Source organism: Jaculus jaculus, chromosome 5 (assembly GCF_020740685.1).
Source record: "Jaculus jaculus isolate mJacJac1 chromosome 5, mJacJac1.mat.Y.cur, whole genome shotgun sequence".
Taxonomy (NCBI): domain Eukaryota; kingdom Metazoa; phylum Chordata; class Mammalia; order Rodentia; family Dipodidae; genus Jaculus; species Jaculus jaculus.
In genome coordinates, this window is record NC_059106.1 from 124,909,027 (window position 1) to 124,936,911 (window position 27,885).

General features: G+C 39.3%; 1 protein-coding gene across 1 annotated transcript in view; it reads left to right on the plus strand.

The window, feature by feature from the left end:
- Rock2 (Rho associated coiled-coil containing protein kinase 2) overlaps nucleotides 1-27,885 on the plus strand; it is a 197,540-nt gene that overhangs the window by 61,054 nt on the left and 108,601 nt on the right. The window contains exons 2-3 of the mRNA XM_004665687.2: nucleotides 15,552-15,633; nucleotides 17,959-18,059. Coding sequence (XP_004665744.1) covers nucleotides 15,552-15,633; nucleotides 17,959-18,059 — 183 coding nt within the window. The remainder of the gene's footprint in view (nucleotides 1-15,551; nucleotides 15,634-17,958; nucleotides 18,060-27,885) is intronic.

Genomic DNA, 27,885 nt, shown 5'->3' on the forward strand with positions numbered 1-27,885 from the left:
ATGGGCTGTGTGGTGGCTTGATTCAGGTGTCCCCCAGAAACTTAGGACTCTAGGGGAAGCTCCATGATGGCAGGAAAAAATATGGCATCAGCAGAGGCTGGACATCACCTTCTGGCCAAAATTAGGTACATTCTGGCCAAAATTAGGTACATGATAGCAGCAGGAGAGTGAGCCAAACACTGGTAATGGGAACTGGCTGTAATACCCATAAGCCTGCCCTCAACAATACACTGCCTCCAGGAAGTTCCAACTCCCAAATTGTCACCAGCTGGGGACCTAGAATTCAGGACACATAAGTTTATGGTGGGTACCTAAATCATACCACCACATGTGGGTACTGGTGAATCAAACCTGTAACATCAGGCTTTGCAGTCAAGTGCCTTTAATTGTTGAACCATATCTCCAGCCCCTTAGTAGCATTTCATGGTTATTGAAACTTTGGTTTTTATGGAGGGCAGCTCTTTAACCAGAAAAAGTTGTGTTTTTATATTTTAATAAATGGGTTTAATCATACCCAACTAATTTTTTTTACAAGTTTTTAAAAGTTTTGTTTATTTATTTGAGAGCCACAGAGAGAAGGAGGGGGAGAGCGAGAGTGAGTGAGTGACAGAGAGAGAGAAAGAATGGGCGCGCCAGAGCTTCCAGCCTCTGTAAACAAATTCCAGATGCGTGCGCCCCCCTTGTGCATCTGGCTAAAGTGGGTCCTGGGGAATTGAGCCTTGAACCGGGGTCCTTAGGCTTCACAGGCAAGTGCTTAACCTCTAAGCCATCTCTCCAGCCCCCCAACTTATTTTTTAAAATTATTTTTATTTATTTATTTGCAAGCAGAGAGAAGAGAGAGAATGGGCACCCAAGGGCCTCCAGTGGCTGCAGGTGAACTCCAGATACATGGACCACTTTATGCATTTAACTTTACATGGGTACTGGGGAATTGAACTCTGGTCATTAGGTTTTGCAGGTAATCACCTTAACCGCTAAGCCATCTCTCCAGCCCCTGCCCAACTATTTTTAACTGGGTTAGAATATTATGTTTAAAAGTTTAATAATATGTGAAAGTTAACATAGTTTGTACTCATACTAAGATGCAAAGCATCCTATTGAGTAATATCATGAATGACTGGGAACATTTCCAGGCATCCCTTTTCAAAATCTTCTACCTATATATAGGGACTGGGAGTAGAGCTTAAGTCAAGTTGCTCTCATAAGCATGAGAACCTAAGTTCAAGAGAGAGAATGAGCACGCCAGGGCCTCTAGCCACTGCAAACTAACTCCAAATACATGTGCCACCTGGTGCATCTGGCGTATGTGGGTCCTGGAGAATTGAGCCTCGAACTGGGGTCCTTAGGCTTTACAGGCAAGTGCTTAACCGCTAAGCCATCTCTCCAGCCCAGTTTCTAGATTTTTTTAGTTCTGTTCCTCCAGCTAGGCTAAGTGGTCAGGGAAATGTTCATCAAACATCTACATAACAAACAGCAAAAAAAAACACTAATAGGTTGTTATCAAGAGGACAGGTCAGCAAATTATTTACCATATTACACAAGAAAATGTGTGCAATCCATGTGTATATTCAGTAACTCTTAAAGGTGGATGTGACAGCTTAGCCAGAAAATACTGTGTGAACCGGAAAGTTTCATGGTCATTTTTCATCTCAGTATAAAGATCAGAAGTATTTTGTTTGTTACACTGTTGCAGCAGTCTGATGATTACAGATTTTAATGTTGATGAGATGATGTATTGGAGAATATTGTTCTCTTAAGTATTTAGCATTGTGTAAAAGCTTGCTCTGTGAAAGATACAGTGAATACATTTCATGTATAGTACTGTTTATAGTTCAGCCAAAACCAGATCTGCCAGTGGTGACTGTATTACAGAGGTTTTCTTTAATAGATGATTATTAAAGAAATAAGTTGCTGTTGAGAATTCATTATGTTTACTCTAGTTATTTCTTTTCTTTTTCTTTTGGTTTTTTGAGACAGGGTCCCACTCTAGCTGACCTGGAATTCACTATGTAGTCTCCCTGTAGCCTCGAACTCTGCTCAATCCTTCTACCTCAGCCTCTGAGTGCTGGTGTTAAAGGTGTATGCCACCATGCCCAGCTCTTCAGTAGTTATTTCTTACTGCAACAGTGTCTGACACACATTTAAACTAATCAGGTTAAGAAAGTGTGTACTCACTCCTTCCAGTTGTCCAGCAAATCTTTCTTTATAACTTATTTTTTCTTCATTTCTCCACCTTTTATATTATGTTTTTTTCTGAGTGTTTCCAAGGTTATTTACTATCAAGAAAATGGCATAAAATGTCAATACAATTCAGTTATTTTAAGAGAAAGATGAAGTATTGATTCCAGTAGTTTGTGAAGTGTTTGTTTGTTTTTTTTTTTACAAACATCTTTTGGAACAAAATAAAAGAACCTGAAAATATTTTTCAAATTGTTATGATTATATTTAATTAAAATTAATTCAGTGATGGGATTCAAGGCAGCATAATTTAAAAATCCATAGTAATTTGTTTTTATGGTTTTATAGATTTGGCCTTAATTATTTTTCTTTCTTTCTTTTTTTTTCCTTTCTTTTTTCTTCCAGGTAGGGTCTCACTATAGCTCAGGCTGACCTGGAATTCACTCTGTAGTCTCAGGGTGGCCTTGAACTCATGGCAATCCTCCTACCTCTGCCTTCTGAGTGCTGGGATTAAAGGCATGCACCACACACCCGGCTCTTAAATGTTTTTCTAATTGTGGCTATTTACTCTCTAACATAAAATACAAATTTGTGTGGTGTGTGTTCTTATGTGTGAGTGGAGGTCAGAGGACAAATTTTGGTCAGTCTTATCTTCACTTTATTTTGAGGCAGGGTCTCACATTGTTGTCTGCTTGTTCTCCAGGTCTATTAGCTTTTGGAAAATTTTCCTGTTTCACCTCTCATCTTTCCATAGGCACACTGAGATTACAGAACCCCACCACAGCTGGCTTTTTACATGGGGCCTGGGGATCTGAACTGAGGATCTTATGCTTTTATGGCAAACATTTTATCTGCTGAGCTGTCTCTCCAACCCCAGACATGAAATACAAATTCCTGAAAAGTTTTGTGGGAGAAAATAGAATAGGATCAAACTTTTGTTCAGAAGAGTAACAACAATGGTAGGAATTCAAATAAAAATATGAACACTGATAAATCTGTATTGGCATTTGTATCCAGCATCTCAGAAATGTTCAGTGTCCAAAGCCTTAAATACCCCCTGAGAATCTGAATGTTTTTCTTTGGGAGTTTGGCCTGTAGAGGCACTTATTTCCACAGGAGTCATCCTTTTCCCCCTTTATTTATTTATTTACTTTTGTTTTGCTTTTTTTGAGGTAGGGTCTCATTCTAGCCCAGGTTGACCTGGAATTCACTATGTTGTCTCAGGGTAGCCTTGAGCACATAGCAATCTTCCCACCTTTGCCTCTCAAGTGCTGGGATTAAAAGCATGCACCAGGGCTGAAGAGATGCCTCAGTGGTTAAGGTGTTTGCCTGCAAAACCTAAGGACCCAGATTTGATTCCCCAGTAGTAGTGCACAAGGTGGCGCATGTTTCTGGAGTTTGACTACAGTGGCAGTAGGCCCTGGTACACCCCTTTCCTCCCTCCCTCCTCCCCTCCCCTCTCCTCTCCCTTCCCCTCCCCAGTAAACAACAAAAAAAAATTTTAATACAAGCATGTATGCCCGTCTTTATTTATTTGCAAACATAGAGAAAGAGGGACTCCAGACATGTGCCACTTTGTGTATCTGGCTTTATGTGAGTATTGGGCAATCGAACCTAGGACAGCAGCCTCTGAAAGCAAGCACCTTTAACCACTGAGCTACCTCTCCAGCCTCGCCTCCTCCCTTTATTAAATATAGGAGACTGCATTTACAGTCTCATGGGATGATGTGATGTCATGAACAGGAACAATATCTGTGGGTTTGAGTCACTGTTTTTGCTTTAGAAAGGCACTTTGCATCACTTTTGGCTTGTTTCTTAATGTCTTTCTTTAGTACCAAGGCTTTCTCTGTAGGGAAACATTTCTCATTTAAAAACATTAACTTGTTGGAGAAAATAATGTGTTTATGTAATGTTTAACCCATTCCTTTATTAGTGGAATCTGAGATAGTTGTATTGTTGGAATGCAGGTTTTATCTAAATGTTTTCTTTCATTAGTGTTATAGATGCAAATTCCTCCCAAATAGGCTTCAGATTATTTTGACATAATTTGAGAAGGTGATGTGATTACTTTGCCATTCTGTTTAGCTTCATAATTTTGGTCACACAAGCTTGATATATGGAAGAGGTGAAGGGTCAGCTGTGTTATTTTCTTCTTGTTTGCTGCTCCAACTTGCATTGGCATTAATTTAAACCCATGTTGTATACATTTCTCTCCCAGTTGTTAGTGGACAATTTATTATACATAAATTAAAAAAAATATTTGTAAGCAGGGAGAGAGGGAGTGAGAATGAGAGAGAATATGAGTTAATGGATGCACCAGGGCCTCTAGCCACTGCAAACGAACTCTAGACACATGCAGCACTTTGTACATCTGGCTTTACATGGGTACTGGGTAATCAGAACCAGGCTGTTAGGCTTTGCAAGCAGGCACCTTAACTGCTAAACTATCTCTCCAGCCCCATATTTAAATTTTATGATTTGATATGCTTTGACATGTCTATACCCTAAAATGGAATGTCCCTTCTTGGATTATGGGTCCCTAACCCAGGGCCATTTGCTTGCTAGGGAAGTGCTAAACACTGAACTGAAATGGAATAAGTTTTTTTAAAAACAAGGAGTTTAAAAATTGGGGGCTGCAGTAAGGCCCTTGCCTGAAAAGTCTAATGGTTCAGGTTTGATTCCCCTAGTGCTCATGTAAAGCCAGATACACAAAGTAGCACGTGCATCTGGAGTTCATTTGCAGTGGCAAGAGGTCCTGGCATGCCCATTCATTCCCATTAATTTTCTCTTTCTTCTGTCTCTGTGCGAATAAATTAAAAAAAATTTTTTAATTGGGTAGCAGTGTTAAATACCCCTGATAACAATACATGGAAATTGCAACATACCACAATTCATTCAAAACTTCAGAGAAATGTTGCTGAAAATTTTTTTATTTAACCTTTGTGGGGATAAACTCAGTGGTAAAAGTACTTAAAGTATTTTGTGGAGGCCCTGCGTTCAGTGACCAACACTGAAAAAGATAAGAACAAAGATAAAGGTTAAATATGTGAAATTGTAAACTGTGTACAGTTTAGGACACTTTTGGATCTGTTGCTTATTGATGGATACATGGAAATAAAGTACTAATTTATAGAAATAGTTATCAAATCTAGGGAAGATGGTTCAAAGACTAAAGTTCAATCATGTAGTTATTAGTTTTTATCTTTTGCGATTCTGAATGAAAGAAAGCTTACAGCTTTTTGTAAATTTCAGTTAAAGAAAAAAAATTAGGTCCAGTGTCTTTCAAGTAATTGTATTTTTCTTTTAACCAGATTTAAATTGATTGACAAGAAATTACTATTTTTACATAAGATACTATTGGGCCGGAGAGCTAGCTCAGTGGTTAAAGGCACTTGCTTGCAAAGCATGACAACCTGGGATTGATTCTGTTGAAGACTGTTTCTAAACAATTTACTTATAATGTATTTGCAAGTGAAGGGAAGGAGAGGGGGAGAGAATGGGCATGCCAGGGCCCCTTGCCACTGCAAATGAACTCCAGATGCATGTGCCACTTTGTGCATCTGGCTTTACATGGATACTGGGGAATTGAACCTGGGCCAACAGCACTTGCCAGCACTGAGCTTTCTCTCTATCCCAAGGCTAATATTTTAGATGTGAACTTTAATATGTGAACATATAATTTGATTGTATTATGGTCTCATTGTTACCTTATGCCCCATCTGTCACACCTCCTCAATGCACTGACGACCCTCCTCTTTCAGGATAGTCCTTCCTCTGTTTTGTTATATCATTTCTTTGTCCTCCTCTGTCTTCTATGTCAAAATGTTGGTGGGGTCAGAACAAACGAATGTCTTGAGGGGTATTGATACTGACTGTGGGATCATGTATACACTAGGTGGTTAATGTCTGGAGGACAGTCCCCCAAAGTATTTCTTCCCACCCTGGGGCCCTTACATTGTTTCTTCCTCCTGTCCCTGTGTTCCTTTAGTCTTAGAGGGTGTGTTCACTGGTGTTCATTCTGCCACTTCCTCTGCAATGTTCCTGACTCTCTCATGGGTGTGATAGAGATAACTGCCTTGTGCTAAGCACTGAGATTTCTTTTGTTATTTAGTTGAGTCTTGGGTCACTCTGATGATACCACCATCTGTAAAAAGAAGGTCCAGAAGTGAGAACAGCATTAATCAAAGGGCATGAATACACATTTAGAAGGTTTTTTGATGAACATAATGTCATTTAATCAAAGAACAGTGGAAACGTTCCTCTAGGGCCTAGGCTTTTGACTGGTCCTCAGTACCAGTTATGAATTCTCCCCCACCGAGCTGGCCTTCATGTCTAATCAGAGATCAGTAGATTACCCCCATAATTTATGCGCCACTATTACACTCCTAGGTACATCTTGCCTGGCTGGTTAAGTTTTGTAGCTTGCAGGATCCACTGATTGTTCTGATTGTAGATGACTTTTCTCCCCCATACACTCATGTTGTGTTTCCAGATATATGGCTGCTAGGCAGTAAGGAGGTGACTTCCATCTCTGTTGTAGTTTGATTTCTCAATGTCCTGTGGCCTCAGCCTGTGGTATCTTCAGCAGTAAGGTCTTACTATAGTTCTGGTGGATAACCAAGCCCTTTGGCAATGCCTTGAATTGTTTTTTTTTTTTTTTTGGGGGGGGGGTCCTCATGTGTCTCCCTGACCAACACTGTAAGCTTGGTTGGTGAGCCTTCTCTGGCACTGGGAGTTATCTTCAAACCTATGGCTTCAGCAGAATATATCCGCCCAAACTATTTCTCTTCTCTGTTTTTTAAAAAATATTTTTAGGGCTGGGGAGATGGTTCAGTGGTTAAAGGTGTTAGCTTGCCTGACAGCCCAGGTTCATTTCTCCAGTACCCATGTAAAGCCACACATACAAAGTGGTGCATGACTTTGGAGTTCATTTGCAGTGGCCCTAGCAAGCCCATACTCATTCTCTCTGTCCCTTTCCCTTTTTTCCCTTTTAGCTATCTATAAAGTATTGATATCATATTTATTTTTTTGTATCCTTCTCTCTTCCCATCCCTTTCTTCTGTCCTCAGACTATTTTTTTTTTTTTTTTCAAGGTAGGGTCTTACTCTAGCCCAGGCTGACCTGGAATTCACTATGGAGCCTCAGGGTGGCCTTGAACTCACAGCAATCCTCCTACCTCTGCCTCCCGAGTGCTGGGATTAAAGGCGTGCGCCACCATGCCCGGCTTGTCCTCAGACTTTTCAACCCCCTGTATTCTGTCCCTCCACTTGCCTATCTACTATCCCCTCCTCTACTCCCTCCTTACCTCTCCTCTTTCCAAACTTCATTCTAGAGCTTCTTGACCACTGGTGATAACTACTAGTTAGAAACAAAGTGAACTGTTCTGAGCTAGGATCTGTATATGGGAGAGAACAGGCTGCTTTTTGTCTTTCTGAGCCTGAGTCACCTCATTTAGTATAATTCCTTCCAGATGCATCCATTTACCTGCAAATTCTTAATTTCATTTTGCCTTTTTTTTTTTAGGTAGGGTCTCATTCTAGCCCAGGCTGACTAGGAATTCACTATGTAGTCTTAGGCTGCCTTCAAACTCACAGTGGTCCTCCTACCTTGGGCTCCCCAGTGCTGGGATTGAAGGTATATACCATCACACCCAGCAGAATTTCATTTTCCTTTATGGCTGAATAGAATTCCATTGTGTATATGTACCACAACTTCATTATCCGTTCAACAGTTATGACATCTTAGCTGATTCCATTTGCTAGCTATTGTGAATAGAGCAGCAACAAACATGGCTGAGCAAGTGTCTCTGTAGAAAATTATAGAGTCTTTAAAGTATATGCCCAGAACTGGTATCGCTTGGTCAAATGGTAGGTCTATTTTTGGATTATTATTATTATTTTTTGAGGTAGGGTCTCCCAGCTGACCTGGAATTCATTATATAACTTCAGGCTGGCCTTAAATTCAGTGATCCACCTACCTCTGCCTCCTGAGTGCAGGGATTAAAGGAGTATACCACCACACCCTGCTACTTTTGGAATTTTTAGGGTACCTCCATACTGATTTCTGTGGTGGTTGTAGGAGCTTCTACAATGGATCAGGGTTCCCCTCCCCTCCCCTCCCCTCTCCTCCTCCTCCTTCTTTTACATTTTTTAGGTTTATTTATTAATGTGCACCAGAGAGAGAGAGAGGGGGAGGAGGGGGAGAGAGAAAGAGGAGTGCCAGTAGCCACTGCAAATGAACTCAAGATCACAATGTGCATCTGGCTTACATGGGTTCTGGGTAGTCAAACCTGGGTCCTTGAGGCTTTGTAGGCAAGTGCCTTAACCACTGGGTCATCTCTCCAGCCCAGGGTTCCTCTTCCTCTTTCTGCAACAGGCTCACCAGCATTTGTTGTCATTTAATTTTTTTGATGATGGCCATTCTGACCAATGGAATCTCAAAAGTTGTTTTAATTGGATTTTCCTAATAGCTAAATTTGTGGAGCATTTTTTTGGATGCTATTATTAGCCATGTATATTTCTTTCTTTGAGAACTTTATTCAGTTTCCTGCCCCATTTTTTGACTGAGTTGGTTGATTTTTTTTATTGCTTAGTTGTTTTTGTATATTTTAGATATTAAACCTCTGTTACATATATAGCTGGCAAAGATTTTCTCCCATTATCTAGGTTGTCTGTTTACTCAGTTGATGGTTTGCTTAGCTATCCAATAACTTTAGTTCCGTGAGAGCCCATTGGTTGAATGTTTCTCTAATTACCAGAGCTGTTGGGGTCTTATTCATAAAGTTCTTCCCTATGCCTATATCTTGGAATATTCTCCCTACTTTTTTCAGTGTTAGGCTTTATATTGAACTCTTTATTCCATTTGGAGTTGATTTTTGTACAGGATAAGAGAAAAGTCTAGATTCATTCTTCTGTATGTTATTCAGTTTCCCTAGCATCATTTGTTGAAAATGCTCTTCTATTTAGGGTGTATTTTTTTGTTTATTTTTTTTAATTTATTTGAGAGTGACAGAGAGGAGGAGGAGGAAGAGAGAGAGAGTGAGATAGAATGGGCACGCCAGGGCTTCCAGCCACTGCAAACGAACTCCAGATGCGTGCACCCCCTTGTGCATCTAGCTAACGTGGGTCCTGGAGAGTCGAGCCTCGAACCGAGGTCATTAGGCTTCACAGGCAAGCGCTTAACCGCTAAGCCATCTCTCCAGCCCTAGGGTGTATTTTTGACTTCTTCATATATAAATAACCTGGTGGCTGTTGTTGAATTTATACCTGGATTTTCTGTTATATTGATCTGTGTGACTATTTTTGTGCCAGTATCATGCTGTTTTTATTATCATGGCTTTGTAGAACTTGAAATCAGACATGGTGATACCAATAGAAGCATTCTTTTTGCTGAGGACATTTTGGCTCTCTGGGGTCTTTTCTTTTTGCATCCATATGCATTTTAAGATTTTTTTTCTATTTCTGTAAATAATGGTGCTGGAATTTTAACTGGAATTTCATTGAATCTATATATTGGCTTTGGTAGGATGGTCATTTTTGCAATATTCTTCCAATCCATGACCATGGGAGATCTTTCCATCTTCTGGTGTCTTGCTCAGTTTTTTTCTTTAGTGTTTTGATATCTTCAGTGTCTTTCACTCTTTTGGTTAGGGTTATTCCAAGATATTCAGTGGATGACTGTTCATTCTTATGCTTCATTACAACAGCTACACACTTTTGTAATTGACTTCATCTATATTGCACAGTATGTGAGGCAATTTTTTTTTACCCAGTACTTACTATATTTCTTTTGTTCCTTGGTAAATATTCAGGTAAAGATTCGCTTTTATTAGGCAGTAGAATTCCTTCTTAAACTTTGCTTATTTATTTGAGAGAGAGAGAGAGAGTGGGAGGGAGGGAAAGAAGGAGGGGAGGGGAGAAGGGAGAGGGAGGGAGAGAATTGGCATACCAGGGCCTCCAGCCACTGAAAATGAACTCCAGATACATGTGCCATCCTGTGCTTCCGGCTTACATGGGTACTGGGGAATCAAATCCAAGTCCTTAGGCTTCACAGGCAAGCACCTTAACCATTGAGTCATCTCTCTAGCCCTAAAGCCTATTTTTATTGCTGGACGTGGTGACACACACCTTTAATCCCAGTACTTGGAAGGCAGAGGTAGGAGGATCTCTGTGACTTTGAGGCTAGCCTGAGGCTACATAGTGAATTCCAGGTCACCCTGGGCTGTAGCAAGATCCTATCTTGGGGGGGGGGAATATATATATATATATATATATTTACATTTATATATATATCTTTACTTATTTGTGAAGGGAGAGACACAGAGAAAGCATGGGCATGGCAGGACCTCTTGCCACTGCAAAACAAACTCCACCCCATGCGCCACTTTGTGAATAGGGCTTTATGTGAGTATTGGGTAATTGAACACAGGCTGATAGACTTTGTAAGCAAGTGCTTTTAGTTGCTGAGCCATCTCTCCCTCTTTTAAAGATAGGACAAATTTAATTTTGTTGACAGATCTTAGTGTGCTTGTAAAACAGTGAAAGCATTACTCAGCTGTTAGTGATTAATGAAAATAGTTAATGACTTAAGATCTTTTCCAGGTGAATTGATGTGTAAAATTACCTTCAGGTTATGTATATGAGGTCTGTCTTTAGATTTGGGCTCTATCCTTAAGATATCTCATTATGGGGGTGGGGAGGGAGGGAATTACCATGGGATATATTTTATAATCATGGAAAATGTTAATAAAAATTAAAAAAAAATAAAAAAAATTAAATTGGAAAAAAAATAAAAATAAAAATAAATAACTCAAAAAAAGATATCTCATTATGTATTTGTATGAGTGGTATATGTACGTGTGTACATATGCATAGATCCTATGCTCATGCGTCTTGAAGCCAGAGCAGACCATCAGGTGTCTTCACCCGTACACATGTTTCCTGGAGACAGAGTCTAGTGATTTTTGATCTCCAATCTCCACAGGTTACAGATGTGTATGGGTTTTGTGGTAAATCAGGCCCTCATGCTTACATGGCAAGCACTGTTATCCGCTGAGCTATTTCCTCAGCCATCCCCCTTCTTTGGATATAGTTATACTCGTATTTCAGAATCCAAAACCTCTGATTCCTCTAGTTTTGGTTTTTTAAAAATTGTGTCTGTATGTATGTGTGTGTGTGTACCATTGTGCACATGTAGAGGCCTGAGGATAACTTGGGGTGTTTAACCTTTAGATTTCACTTGAGTCAGACTTCGTCATCTTTTTTTTTTTTTTTTTTTTTTTGCCACTGCTTATGTGTCAGTCTAGCTTGTCCCCAAGATTCTGAATTCTCCTGGATCTGCTTCCCACAGCCATAGGCACATTTGGATCACAGATGCATGAACCACTTTGTGTCCAGCTTTACATGGGTGCTGGGGAACCAAATTCAGACCAGCAGGCAAGCACCTTTAACAGCCGAGCCATTTCTTCAGCCCTCTCATTTTTAGTTTTATATTTGTATTTAAGGATGTAATAACAGGAAATATAAGTTGATTTAATATTTCTTATTTACTTGGTCTGTACAAAAGTAAACAGAATTTTTTTTTTACAATAAAGGAGTGTTTATTTTTAGTACAGAACATCTCTGTTCTTCCCAAGTAGCCATCCCTGAGCTATCAGAACATTCTGTAAGGTCCTCAAATTATTTTAACACGTGACTTTTGTCCTCAATCTTCCTTTTAATCTCTTTTTAAAAAAATATTTTATTTTTATTTATTTATCTGAGAGAGAGAAAGAGGCAGAGAGAGAGAATGGGCATGCCAGGGCTTTCAGCCACTGCAAGCGAACTCCAGATGCATGCTCCACTTTGTGTATCTGGCCTACATGGATTCTGGGGAATCAAACCGAGGTCCTTTGGCTTTGAATGGAAGAGCCTTAACTGCTAAGCCATCTCTCCAGCCCCCAGAATTTTTTTTTTATGCTCTATAACCAACTTAGTGTATACACCTATAGGTATATGTATATTGTTTGACATTTTATTACGGGAATAACCATTAACTTTAAGCCCAGAAATGTTTGAAGTATAATACTATCATAAAATTCTGATTCTGTGAAAAAAAAAATATATATGTAGCTTAGAGAAGTTCTTAGTCTCTACGCCTTAGTTTCTGTGCTTCTTGCTGTGACTATCATGTCAGTTCTAGCTTATATATTGTTGTGGAAGTTCAAGTGGCTAATTTGCATATAGTTCTTTATATAGTACAAGGCACAAAATAGTTAAGAAAAGTTTTGTCAATTGTAAATCTTGTGTTGTCCTGCATAATTTACAGTCTTTTGTAAGCAGGCGATGGTTATATCTCAATCTCCACTCCCAAAATAATGTTGTTTTTTGTTTCTTACTGATGTCAAGCTGTAGTGTTTTTGGTTTTTGAGGTAGGGTCTCACTCTAGCCCAGGCTAACTTGGAATTTACTATGTAGTCTCAGGGTGGCTTTGAATTCTCAGCAATTCTCCCACCTCTGCCTCCTGAGTGCTGGGATTAAAGGTGTGCACCACCACACCCGGCTTCTTCTTTTTAAATTTATGTTAATTTATTTATGAGACACACACTGAGGGAGAGGGAGAGGGAGAGGGAGAGGGAGAGGGAGAGGGAGGGAGGGAGGGAGGGAGGGAGGGAGGGAGGGAGGGGAGAGAGAGAGAGAGAGAGAGAGAGAGAGAGAGGGGGGGGGGAGAACTGAATTGCAGATGCACGTGCCACATTGTGCATCTGGTTTACATAGGTTCTAGGGAATGGAACCTGGGTCCTTAAGTTTTGCAGGGAAGTGCCTTAACCACTAAGCCATCTCTTCAGCCCTCAAAGCAGGTTTTCTTTTGGGTCTCTTTTGTATGTATTTCAGTATAAATTGTCTTACATATATAGGAGAAAAAGTCTTATACTAGGTTTTACTTTGTCACTTAATTTTCGTTTTAATTTTTTATTCTTATTTATTTATTTATTTGATAGAGAATGAGGGAGAAAGGGAGAGAATGGGCGCACCAGGGCCTCCAGTCACTGCAAATGAACTCCAGATGCATGCGCCCCCTTGTGCATCTGGCTAACATGGGTCCTGAGGAATTGAACTTGGGTCCTTTGGCTTTGCAGGCAAATGCCTTAACCACTAAGCCATCCCTCCAGCCCTTAATTTTCTTTCTAATTAGAGATATGGAAGAATATTTCCAAAATTATAGAATATAATTCTGATACATCTAACCTATAAATAATTGAGCTTTTTCCATTCAGAACTCACTAAATATCAAAGTTACACCATTAAAAGATATGCTGATATTTTAGCACTTAAAAATAGCCTAGTTTGGCTGGGCATGGTAGTGTATATACTTTTAATCCCAGCACTCTGGAGGCAGAGGTAGGAGGATTGTTGGGAGTTCAGGACCAGCTTGGGGCTACAAAATAAGGTCAGCCTAGGCTAGAGTGAGACCCTACCTTGAAAAATAAAATAAAATAAAATAAATAGCTAAGCTCCCCCCGCCCCAGCTCATATTCTGGAATCTCTGAAAAGTTGTTTCAGAGGGAGCGGGTGTCTGTCTGGGGTCAGGGTGTTGGCTGAATGTTTCAAAGTATAAATTTATCAATCCTGACCTGACTGGAAATTTGATACTTTTTGAGAGAGAGAGAGAGGAAGGGGAGAGAGAGAGAATATGAGAATAAATGAATAAATATGTGTGTTTCTGTGCATGTATGTTTGTTTTCTCCACCAGACAGGGTCTTACTTTGTAGTCCAGGCTGGCCTAGACCTGATAATCTTCCTATTTCAGCCTCCGCAGAGCTGGGATTATTGTGTGTGATATCACAATAATCCAAAGATTTCTTTTCAATGTTGTTTTATTTCCTATAACCCGTTAGCTTCCTTTTTTATCTTTCTCAGGCTTCTCTTATTTCTTTTATCAAGTCAGTTTGCCAGATTGAGTTTAGGAGGATGATTTAAGTCTTGTTTCTAAAATTTGGGTAGTATTCTGCTACTATTGTTTCCTAAACGGTAATTTCCCTAAACCTTAAACAAAATCTGCTCTACAATGAGGATATTTCCTTTGCTCTCCTTAGAGTTGGTTGGGGATGAGACAATATATATAGTGTTGCAATACCATTACCTTTGCAAGCATATCCTTTGCGTGATTTGGGACTTACCAAGTCCTCCCCTCAAATTATACACACACACACACACACACACACACACTTCTTTCTAGTTTCATTATAAATTTAATGAATGCTCATTGTGAAAAGTCTAGAAAACACAAGAAACCTTAAAGAAAAAAAAATGCTCATTATCTTATCCCTTCCAAATCTTAGGGGAAATTTAGTTTTTAAAAAATGTTTATTCTTGGGCTGGAGAGATGGCTTAGCGGTTAAGCGCTTGCCTGTGAAGCCTAAGGACGCCGGTTCGAGGCTCGGTTCCCCAGGTCCCACGTTAGCCAGATGCACAAGGGGGCGCACGCGTCTGGAGTTCGTTTGCAGAGGCTGGAAGCCCTGGCGCACCCATTCTCTCTCTCTCCCTCTATCGGTCTTTCTCTCTGTGTCTGTCGCTCTCAAATAAATAGATAAATAAATAATTAAAAAAAATGTTTATTCTTATTTATTTATTAGAGACAGGTGAGAGAGAGAGAATGAATATGGATGCACCAGGGCCTCCAACCATTGCAAATGAACTCCAGATGCATGGACCAACATGTGCATCTGGCTTACATGGGACCTGGAAAATCAAGTCTGGGTTTTTAGGCTTTGCAGACAAGTGCTTTAATCGCTAAGTCATCTCTCCAGCCTGAAGTTTAGTGTTGAGGCTGAGCTCTCCAAGGATAAAGATAGTATGTTGTTTTTGGATTATTTTTTAGTATATAGAGTAGGCATGGAATTTTTTGTTTTTCAATGAACAAGAACTTAGTATGGTTGGATTTATCTTCCCGCCCCCCCCCCCCCCCCAGGTAGGGTTTCACTATAGCTCAGACTGGGAATTCACTATGTAATCTCAGGGTGGCCTGGAACTCATGGCGGCGATCCTCCTACCTCTCTGCCTCTCCAGTGCTGGGACACTGGAATTAAAGGTGTACGGCACCACCCCTGGTGGTGGTAGCGGCTGCTGCTGCTGCTTCTGCTTCTTCCTCCTCCTTCTTCCTTCTTCCTTCTTCCTTCTTTTCACTATTGCTTGCTTTGCTGGGGATCAAGCACTGTCTCTCACATTCCTAGCCTCCAATATCTAATGAGGAAACCTGCTAGAGCTGATAAATATGGCAATTTTAGGCAATGTAATGTGGGATGGTACTCAGTAAGAATAATGTAAGATGACATTAAAGACTTTTGAATGCTTGGAAATTATAAAAACTTACTTTTTAATTTTTTTTTTTAACAGGATGGCTTAAATTCCTTGGTCCTCGATTTAGACTTTCCCGCTTTAAGGAAAAATAAGAATATAGATAACTTCTTAAATAGATGTAAGTATATTTATTTTTAGTACTTCTATTTTGATGTATAACTATACTGTTGCCAAGAAATACTTGTTTAATATTTTAGTTCATAAATTTATAAATTTAGTTAATCTGTTATCAAAGTTGTTTTTATTAAGTTTATGGTTTTATACTATTTGTGTTATTTTAAAAAGTAATATTCTTTATCTTCGAAACAACTTTGTTGAGCCAAATTACAATACATAAAATCAAAATTTTGTATGAATTAATGGAACTACTTACCTGTTTCAGTTACAGGAGATTTTTTTTTCCTTTTGGTTTTTCTACGTAATGACTTGCTCTAGCCCAGGCTGAGCTGGAATTCACTAGTAGTCTCAGAGTGGCCTTGAAGTCACAGCAGTCCACCTACCTCTCCCTCCCAAGTGCTGGGATTAAAGGTGTGTGTCACTACACCTGGCTAAAATTTAGGTATTGAAACCTCTGAGGCTTTGATTAGATTACCTAGAAGTCTTACTAAGCTTTATGTTTCTATAAATGTGGACATTTAGTCTAGTTAAGAAAAAGTAATCTGACAGCAATTAATATATATATAGTTGTCTTCAATATTTGCCAGTATTAATAATTATAATAAAATGAATTTCAAACAATTATCAGAATGTACTGGGTATGGTAACTCATGCTTATAATCCTAGCATTCTGGGAGGCTTAGGCAGGAGGATTGCTGTTAGTTCAGGGCTATGCTGGGCTATGTAGTGAGACTGTATCAAAAAGATCTAAAAATGGGGAACAAATACTCCAAATGATTAAAACATATTTTTTCTGTCTCCATAGTAAGTTCTTTTGGAATTATCAGACAGTGGTATATTTCCCCAGTTAATCTAGTCTATAATTTCTATAATATGCTATGTAATTGCCTTGTAAGTTTAACTTTTCGTACATATAAATTGCATTTTGATCATGTGTAATAAATACTACATTACCTTCCCTTATCTTATCCCTCAGTCCCATTTTATTTCCTATCTCTCATTAGCTTATCAGGGAGAGGAGTGGCCTCTAGCCCCTTTCCTATCTATAACAGAATGTTGTCTGGTCTCATCCAGTATAGGCCTTGTGCAGGTAACCACAGTGGCTGTGAGTTCATGAGTCTTGTCTATCCTAGTGACAAAGTCAGTCTGTGCTCCTCATCTTCCAGCTCTTAAATTTTCTCTGTCCCAACTTACATGATGTTTCCTGAGCCCAGGAGGGTGGTGGTGATTGCTCCTATTTCTAGAAATAGGTTAAATTTCATTTTTACCAAGATGGACATTGAGAATAGTTTCATAGTCACTCCCTTCCTCCCTTCTTCTTCTTCCTCTTTTTTTTTTTGGCTTTTCAAGGTAGGCTCTCACTCTAGCTCAGGCTGACCTAGAATTCATTATGTAGTCTCAGGGTAGCCTTGAACTCAGATCCTCCTACCTCTGCCTCCTGAATGCTGGGATTAAAGGCATGTGTTACCACGCCCACCTCACCCCACCTCCAGGTTTATCTTTATAATTTTTTTTTTTTTTTTTCTGAGGTAGGGTTTTGCTGTAGCCCAGGCTGACTTGGAATTCACTATGTGGTCTCAGGCTGGCCTTGAAATTACAGCAGTCCTCCTACCTCTGCCTCCCTAGTGCTGGGATTAAAGGTGTGTGCCTCCATGCTCGGCCCTCCCTCCTTTTTTTAAGAGACAAGTTCTGTGTGTCTCTTAAGCAGTCCTGAAAGTTGTGATTCTTTTGTGTTAGTCAACAAATGCTGGGATTGCTTGCCTTGCTTCATGGTGCTTTCTGCCATGGTTTATAAAGCATATCAGAATTGCATGTCGTCACTGTGTAAGCCTGCATCAAACTTGTCAAGCAATAGAGTAGCTTTAAATGTTTTTGTTTTAGCAGTTAATTATCTTTATCTATATTTGTTAATAAACTGAGATAATTATGCTTCTTTGATGTAAAGATAATGTACATCATAGAGTGTTTGGTTTATTGAGGTATCAGGGATAACCAAGGGCCTGGGACATACCAGGCAAGTGCTCTGTCACTGAGTAGCCCCACATTTTAGAATTTTTTTTAAAATTTTTATTTATTTATTTGAGAGCGACAGACACAGAGAGAAAGACAAATAGAGGGAGAGAGAGAGAATGGGTGCACCAGGGCTTCCAGCCCACATTTTAGAATTTTAAGTTTAAATAGGAGCCTTTAATCACCAACGGAATTATCTGAAAATTAATTCTAGTTTCCTGAAATAAAATTTTGTTGTTGCAAATTATAGTAATTATTCTGAAATACCTTAATAAATCTAGTGATATTATAGTTTTGATGATCTTTTTTTATATAGATGAGAAAATTGTGAAAAAAATCAGAGGTTTACAGATGAAAGCAGAAGACTACGATGTTGTAAAAGTTATTGGAAGAGGTGCTTTTGGTGAAGTCCAATTGGTAAGGGTTATTCTTAATACTGTTTTTCTACATCATGATTTGTGGGACATCAATAATAGCTAATTAGTTCTGATTTATATTCTCAGCCTGCTCAAGTTGTTTTTTTTTTAATTATTTATTTATTTGCATGCAGACAAAGGAGAAAGAATAGGTGCACCACTGCAAATGAACTCCAGATGTGTGAAAGTCTGACTTTACATGGATACTGAGGATTTGAACTTAGGTCCTTAGGCTTTGCAGGCAAGTGCCTTAATCACTCAACCAATTCTCCAACCCTCAAGTTTATTTTATGTCCTTGTTCAAGTCACTTTATCTCTGAGCTCTTCAGAGTTTCTATCTATACAGAGAGGCAGTTGTGTCCTTAACTGCAGCTCTGAAAGTCTGATTGGAATAATGCCAGCTTGGTTTCACTGATCACCCTAGCAGTTAATATTCTGCTAAAACAACTGTGTTTTTGTTAAGAATGTCCAGATTGTAAACACTGGGCTAGAGAGATGCTTAGCCATTAAAGGTGCTTGCTTGCAAAGCCTGATGGCCTGGCTTCAATTCCCCAAAACCCATCCATGTAAAGCTAGGTGAACAAAGTGGTACATGTATCAGGAGGTCGTTTGCAATGACAGGAGGCCCTAGTATCTCTCTCTCTCTGTTTTTTTTTTTTCGAGGTAGGGTCTTACTCTAGTTCAGACAGACCTGGAATTCACTATGTAGTCTCAGGGGACCTCGAACTCATAGCAGTCCTCTTACCTCTGCCTCCCGAGTGCTGGGATTAATGGCGTGCACCACCATGCCCGGCTGTCTTTCTTTTTCTTGCTCTCTTCCCCAAATAAATAAATAAATAAAAATCAAAATAAAAATAAAAACCTCTGCTGAATGCATTGAAGTTTATTTAATAACATAAGAAACTCAGTGAATAAATTCTTAATCTTTTCATACCAAATGGTACCAACTGCAAAGATATGTTGACATTACATTTATATAAAATAAAGAGCTGTAATGATTTTCCTGCTTTTACTACCTATTGAGGCTCCTATTTTAAAAATATTTTTTATTTATTTGAGAGGAGAGAGAGAATGGGTGTGCCAGGGCCTTCAGTCACTGCAAACAAACTCCCAATGCATGTGCCACCTTGTGATTCTGGCGTAGATGGGTCCTGAGGAATCAAACCTGGGTCCTTTGGCTTTACAGGCAAGTGCCTTAACTGCTAAGCCATCTCTCCAACCCCGAGGCTCCTATTTTTGTCCTTAAGAGTCCAATTATGTTCTTTGATGCAGCATTGAAAACACAGTTATAATTAAGCCAGTATGAGTTTTTAGAAAAGTCATGACAGACTAATCTTTTTCTTTCTCCTCTTCTGTTGCTTCTTTCTTTGAGAGGTTTAGTAGATTTGTTATATCAGGGTACCACAACACTGAATAGATATATGATATTTGAAGAAGCCTTAACATTCTTTAGGGTGATGTGGAGAAGTGTCAGCTGAGTAATTACATGGGTAGGAAGCTTTATAACAAACTTAATAGTTGCATATTCAGGCTATTAAAAGTAAACATAGATAGTATGTTGTAAAGTCCCAAGGGCAACCTTCAGGACCTCTTCTGTCCTGTTAAACTTATAAAGATTGTTATAAGTCAGCATAAAAATAATTGGTTCCAGTATGGTGTTTTCATACATATGTTTATTTCACCCATATACGTTATATTTATTCTAATTTTCCTTTTTCCACACTGTCCTCCCTCACCTCCTTGCCCCTCTATTGCTGGTCCCTTTTCTCCTCTGAAATAATTCCCACTTCTCTGCTTTCATGTCACATGTTTTCCATTGCCTTCTCTTACTCTGTCCTCCTGCCAGTAAGATCTCTACCACCTCTCATGTTTCCTTTCTAGTTTCAAGACTTGTGTGTGCATACACACACAGAACACACACAAACACACAATCATTTAAAGCTAGGTTCTGCACATGAGAGAAAATATGTATTGTCTTCCTGAGTGTGGCTTAGTTTGCTTAACATAATGCCATCCAGTTACATCCATTTTCCTGTAAATGTCATGATTTTATTTTTCTTTATTGCTGAATAAAATTCCACTATGTTATATATACCACATTATCTCTATCCATTCATTTATTTATAAGCCTCTATCCTTGTTCCATTTTGTTTTTAGCTGTTGTAAATATTACAGCAGTAAACATAAATACAAGTATCTCTGGTATGTTGACTTAGAGTTCTTTGGACTTATATTCATGAGTGGTTTTAGGTTTTTGAGAAACCTCCATCCTCATTTCCACCAGTTTATATTCCCACCAACTGTGTATAAGGGGTTCTCTTTTCTCACATCCTTGCCAATATTTAGTCTCTTTTTTTTTTTTTTTTTTTTTTGCTCTTTTTGAGACGGAGAAGGACACACAGAGAAAATGGGGATGAGAATGGGCATGCTAGGTCTTCTAGCCACTGCAGATTCCAAATGCATGCACCACCATGTTTATCTGGCTTATGTGGGACCTGGAGAATTGAACCAGTGTCCTTAGGCTTCACAAGCCAACACTTTAACCACTAAGACATCTCTCCATCCCACCACTTACTTGTTTCCATCCTTCCTTCCTAAAATATGTTAATTTTTACTACTTTATTTTTCTTTATTTGAGAGAGAGAGAGAGAGAGAGAGATAGGCAGGGTGGGGGAGGGAGAGAGTAAACATGCCAGGGCCTCTGGCCATTACTGATGACCTCCAGATATGTGGACCCCCTTGTGTATTTGGCTTACATGGGTACTGGGGAGTTCAACCTGGGTCCTTTGGCTTGGTATACAAGCACCTTAACCACTAACCCATCTCTCCAGCCCCTAAAATATATAATTTTTATTTGAGGGGGTTATGGGCACCAGGGCCTCCAGCCACTGCAAATGAACTCTAGACACATGTGCCACCTTGTGCATATGGTTTAAATGGGTCCTGGGCAATTGAACCTGGGTCCTTTTGCTTTTCAGGCAAACATCTTAACCACTAAGCCATCCCTCTAGCCCCTGTCATTTGTTGTTTTGATGATAGTCATCACTTTATGTCTGGTGAAATGGGAATCATTTGCATTTCTCTGATAGCTAAAGATACTGATTACTAACTAGAATGTTCATTGGCCATTTGTATATTTGTTTTGTTTTGTGGGTGCATATGTATGTGTGATAATGTGAGTCCCAGTGAACCTATGCCACAGTGCACATGTCAAGGTCAGAGAACATTTTAAGTGTTGGACCTTGCCTTCCACTGTGTTGGAGGCAAACTGTGTTACTCACTGCTCTTTTTGTCAGGCTCTCAGGTCCACAAAGATGTACTGATATTACAGAAGTCCACCACAACTTTTGGTTTTTACTTGGGGCCTGGGGATCCAGACTCAGGCATTCATACTTGCAAGGAATCTTGCCTTGTTTCTAATTTTAAAGGAAATGCTTTCAGTTTACCCACTTATTACTCATTTATATTGGCTATAGGTTTGTCATATAACTTTATTATGTTGAAACATATTCCTTCAGTTCCTGGTCTCTTCAGGACTTTTATCATGAACTTTAATATCTTTGTGCATCTTTTAAGATAGTCATGGGATTTTTTTTCCTTATGTCTGCTTATGTTTTATATTACATTTATCTATTTGTATGTATTGAACCATCCTTGCATCCCTGGAATGAAGCTGTACTGATTACCTTCATGTTGCTAGGACAAAGTACCTGACAAAAATCACTTGTAAGGAGGAAGGGTTTGTTTCAGCTTACAGTTTGTGGAGGTTTGATTCAGGTGTCCCCCATAAACTTAGGTATTCTGAATGCTAGGTTCCCAGATGCTGGAGATTTGGGAATTAATGCCTCCTGTTGGTACTGAGGAGTGGTGTCATTTGCTGCTAGACACCTGACAGTGTGGCTCTGGCCTTTTGGAGCTGATTTTAAGAGCAATGTGGAATGATTTGAAACCTTAGTCTAAGAGATGGTTTGTAGTGCTATAAGTGCAGCTTGATGGACTATTCTGGTCAGAAATGAAAGAACCTCAATGCAGTGAGAACTATGGACTGTGAAATTTGGCTTATGATGGTGAGAAAGAGCTTTGCTTGGATTGGGCTAGAAGCAGTTTGTGTGAGAGGCTTGTTGTTACAGCTATGTTCTGAGATGTTGTACGGGATTGCATTGCATAGAAATGGACTGGTGTGAGCAAGAGAGATGGCACAGGAAAAAATCAAATCTTTGGGCCTAAACTGCTGCCTGTTCACACACAGTTATTTGAGAGATTACAACCATGTGAGATTTGGCCAGCTAACCTGCACTGGGGCAACAGGAAGAATGTAGACTCTTTTTGAAGGGGTCTAATGCCCAAGGAGTGTCCTGTTCTTCAAAGTCTGCTTTTTTCCCCTTGGCTTAACAAATTGCCACCTTACATGATATTGTGGAGTGTAAGAAATGAAGGAAGCTGGGTGTGGTGGCGCACACCTTTAATCCCAGCACTTGGGAGGCAGAGGTAGGAGCATTGCTGTGAGTTCGAGGCCACCCTGAGACACCATAGTGAATTCCAGGTCAGCCTGGGATAGGGTGAGACCCTACCTCGAAAAACCAAAAAAAGAAAAAAAAAAAAAGAAATGCAGGAAAGAGAGGGTCATTGAATATGCAACACAGTCTTGTGATTTGGAAATGGCCATGGGCAGCGTGAAGCAGGTTTGCTGGATACCTGCATGAAGACCTGATGGAATCGTGAGGATGAATCGTAGGTTACAGTGGAGACCCAGTAGAGATGCTGGGCCCACAAGATGGCTGCCAAGGTGAGCTGCTGGCCCCAGATGAAGTTTTCCAGGATTGTGATTAGCCTAGCTGGAGGGGTGGAGTTGGAATTCCAGAGACTTGTTGCTGGTTAGAATTATCAGACTTGACTAGAGGTTCTGGACTTGGAACTACAGAGTTTGATATTTATCCTGTTCAAATCTTGTATTTGTTGACTATTTCTTTACTATGCCCAATCCTATCTTTTGCAGTGTGAATGTTTATTCTGTACCATTATGAGTTTTTTGTAATTTTTTTTTTTTTTTCTATTTTGACTCAGTTAAAAGACCTTGGATTATGGGCATGTTTGAACATCATTAGGATTGATAAAATTCTATGGGGACTCTTAAAGTCGTACTGAGTGTGTTGTATTTTATATCTTGCATGGATATCAGCTTATGGGGCCAGAGGTAGAATGTGGTGATTTGATTCAGGTATCCCCCATAAACTTTGGTATTCTGAATGCTAGTCTCCCCAACTGATGGCAATTGGAAATTAAAGCCTCCAGGAGGCAGTGTATTGTTGGGGGTGGGCTTATGGGTGTTACAGCCAGTTTCCTTATGTCAGTGTTTGGCATACTCTTCTGTTCCTGTTGTGTACCTTATGTTGGCCAGGAGTTGATGTTCTCCTCCTGCTCATGCCATCATTTTCCCCTGCCGTCATGGAGCTTCTCCTTGAGTCTGTAAGCCAAAATAAACCCTTTTTCCCCACAAGCTGCTCTTGGTCTGGTGATTTTTGCCAGCAATGCGAATCTGACTGCAACACCATTCCAGGTTATAATCCATCATGGTGGAGAAGACATGGTTGCAGGAATTCTTCAGAGGGATGAATTCTGAATGCTTAGCTAGCTTTTCCTTTTCATATAGTCTTGGAGCCAAGCTCATGGAATGGAGCCACCTACAGTTAGGGTGGATCTTCCATCTCAACTGACTTAATGTAGAAAATCTCTCTCAGTCATGACCTCAGAGCAGGTGATGGGGGTGATAAGGAGGTTGGAAAAGGGATAGGTTAGTAGAAGTTGGTTAAACCAGTGATGTGTAAGATTATGCACTTGGTTTTAGATGCATTTCCAAAGATGGAGCTATCAATAGTAAAAGAAGTATCTCTATTATTGGTCCAAGTAATGGTAGTAGCCAAGGCCAAAAAGTTCCAAAGACAGTGGGGCATCAGGATAGAGTCTGTTCACCAGAGTTTGGAGCTTTTTTTTTTTTTTTTTAATCTCGAATTCTACTTTACCAGATTGTTTTCTGAAATAGCAACATTTTTCATTTAGGAAGAGACAGGTTCCTTGCTTTTAAGCTGTGATGAGGTTGAAGGCTCGAGGGTTCTGAAGGATTACTGATGCCAGTGAGTTGAGCTGCTGCTGTAACAGGTGAAGGGCCATAACAGAGCCCTTAATGGCTCTATTTAGTTCTGTGGAAAGCTGTTGATAAGGGGTTAGGTTTTGTCCCAGCTCACCTTCAGCCACCCCTGTAGTTGTTATATAGAGGAGGCAAGAGTTATTTTTATTAGTATTGGTAAATAGATTGTGACAAACTCAGCTTTCTGGGATGTACTTTCCTTAGGCAATAGGTCAGTCTCTGTTATCTGGTCATCCGAGACAATCACAAATTCTGTTATTTGGGATCCCTGTGGACTGGTAGAAGAGCTTCCATCTATATATGCCATGTGTGGTCAGGGTAAGGGAGGTGAGACAGTGAAATTCTGGGGTTGTGGTAGGTAAGCTCTTTTAAAGTCTCTAGACAGTAGTGTGTACATTGTTGAGGTAGAGGTATAAGGATAGCTGTGTTAAGTGGGGGCAGGAGTCTAAAGAAATGTTTGGGTTATAGACAGGTAATATGAAAAAGTTGAAATTTGGATGGGGTTACGGTTTAGATAGCTCCTACTTTATCCTGGGGTTAGTATTTCAAGCATTGGAGGACAATCCATGGGACCCAGATAGATGGAGGTGGATTGTCACAGAACCATCTGAGTATGGGTTAACTGTAGAGAGAAGATATAAGGTTAAAATTGTAGTTTATACACAGTATCCCCAAATTAGCTGAATTATTACCAGAAATGACAGGCATGATCATCATGAAGATCTAGAACTGTACTAAATTGTGTGGCCTATACCTGTTTTTATCACAATGAGCACATCTATCTAAAGTTATAGTCTGGGCTGTGATGATGAAATTCTATGAAATAGTCCTTTTTGGCTGTGGTTTTGTATTGAATGTTTGAGACCAAGTAGGTGGCCAAAGTTTAATTTAATTAATTAATTTTTCAAGAGAGTGGGAGAGAGATATTGTGGGGGGGGGGGAGAATGGGCATGCCAGGGTCTCTTGCCACTGCAAACAAACTCCAGACACATGCGCCACCTTTGCATCTGGCTTATGTGTGTACTGGGGAATCAACCCTGGGTCCTTAGGCTTTACAGGCAAGCACCTTAACCATTAAGCCATCTCTCCAGCCTCAAAGTTTAATTTTATATTGTAATTTTAAAGGTCAGTTGTGGCTCTTTAGGGGAGACTTTTAGTGGTCTGCAGGAGCTCTATGGCCGTTTCAGCATCTGTGCCATCTGCTGGGATGAGTCAAGGCCATGCTGACCATGTGGCTTCCCTTCCCCTGGAAACATTAAGAGTTTCCCCTTCTATTTTGACCCTCCTTCTGCAGACTGGATATTGATTTGAATCCATTTTTGGGTGGGGGGTTCTCCATGTCTTCTCTGATCAAAAAGATAGGTGACTTACCAAGAGCTTTAGGATCCTCTAGATAAACAAGTATCCTGTCATCTCTTGAACCCTTTTGACCAGGAGGGGCTGGGACCAAAATGTTGGGTACCCTTTTAATCTCAAAGTCATCACTGGTTCTGGCTACTACATCTGGTTGTTACACACCGAGGAGAAAAATGGGAATATATAGTATGTCTGTATCTTATGTCTTTAACAAAACAGATCTAGTTAAAACATGCCAGCACTTGGGAGGCAGAGGTAGGAGGATCACTGTAAGTTCGAGGTCACCCTGAGACTACATAGAGAATTCCAGATCAGCCTGAGCTAAAGTGAGACCCTACCTCGTAAAACAAAACAAAACAAAAAAAAAAAAAAAAGAAGAAGAAAAAAGTTTAACATTTTGTTGTAACATTTAACTTATGTTATCTGATGATATGGCAAACTGTATCTGAAAGATAGGAGACGTATATTATTTAACATTTGTAAGTATAGACAAAACATGTTAACAGTCCTAGAAACAATTTTTATTAACAAATATATAAATAATAATTTTGACTTTCATTTAGTTTTAGTGTCTTGGTGAGAGCTATCAGTTTTGTTCCTAACACTGGAGGATCTGAACTTGAATATGAGACAAATAACAATGGTGTTTGTCATTAACAGTAAACTTTCGTCAGTGTAATTTTTATAACCATTTTATATTCTATTAACAAACTCAAATCAAGCAATCTGTCAGAAATTAAGTTATTGTAATAAGCATTAAACCCAGCTAAATTTTTACCTTTTAATTGAGTCTGTAAGACAATTTAACATCAGAGTTGAATTTTGGATTTTTTTAATACTTAAAAACCTCTGTAGCAAGATGTAAACAAGCACTTCTGGTTTTAAAACCTAGATGTCTGTCCTTAGTATCTATCTTGGAATTACCTTTAAATATACCTATGTGCCTGTGCACATTTTAGTGGCTTAAATCTTTCTGTCTCAACTGGATTAGACACACTTAATCCTTATAGAGAAATCTGTAACAATTTGATCAACTTTGATTAAAATAAACCAATTTTATGTCTCATTGTTCTGGTTTTTTTTTTTTTTTTGTTTGTTTGTTTGTTTTGTTTTTCCAAGGTGGGGGTCTCACTTTAGCCCAGGCTGATGTGGAATTAACTATGTAGTCAGGGTGGCCTTGAACTCATGGTGATCCTCCTACCTCTGCCTCCCGAGTGCTGGGATTGCCTCATTAATCTTGTTGTCCATGAGTATTAAATGAAGCTTTGACCAGATATCTGATAGCTTATGTTTAAATTACATTATTTGTAAATAACAGGTTTTAGCATTTTGGCCCAAGAATTGTGAATGGAGCTCCTCAAAAATTGAGAAAGCTCACAGTTTATACAGTTATCAGAATGTGGGGATATTCTTGTCTCCCTAAGAGTTAGCATGAATGAAATTAGATTATATATATATTTTATAAAACCTGAGTCATGGGCTGGAGAGATGGCTTAATGGTTAAGCGCTTGCCCGTGAAGCCTAGGGACCCCAGTTCAAGGCTCGATTTCTCAGGACCTACATTAGCCAGATGCCCAAGGGGCACATGTGTCTGGAGTTCATTTGCAGTGGCTGGAGGCCCTGGCACACCCATTCTCTCTCTTTCAAATAAATAAACAGAAATGGAAAAAAAATTAAAAATCCTGAGTCATAAACACAATGACTATCTGGTAGAATTAGTTTTATAAAAGAAAAATCAGTAACTGATAAATAAATCTTAATCTTTTTAAGACTCCGTTTTTTAGTACTTAAAACTTTAACATAGAAGCATTACCAACTTATGAAAGCAGCTTTTATAACTGTCACCATGAGCAAAACAATATCAATGAATGAGATGTTAGACTTTATAACCTGTTGGTTTGAGACTTTTTTTAAATAATCCTGTGAGTCACACTTTAAAAGAATGGTTTTGTAAATGCAGATAAAACTTGATAACTGTCCTGGAGATAATATCATAAACCTGGAAATGAAATGGTATATTAGTAATGACAAATCTGAACTTTATTTATTTATTTATTTATTTATTTATTTATTTATTTATTTATTTATTTGGTTTTTCGAGGTAGGATCTCACTCTAGCCCAGGCGGACCTGGAATTCACTATGGAGTCTCAGGGTGGCCTCAAACTCACGGCAATCCCCCTACCTCTGCCTCCCGAGTGCTGGGATTAAAGGCGGGCACCACCACACCTAGCTTTTTGAACTATATATATAATATAACAAACTAAGGTTATCTGTTCATGTATTGTTAAATCATAAAATTTTAACTTACAAAGCCTCATTAAAGC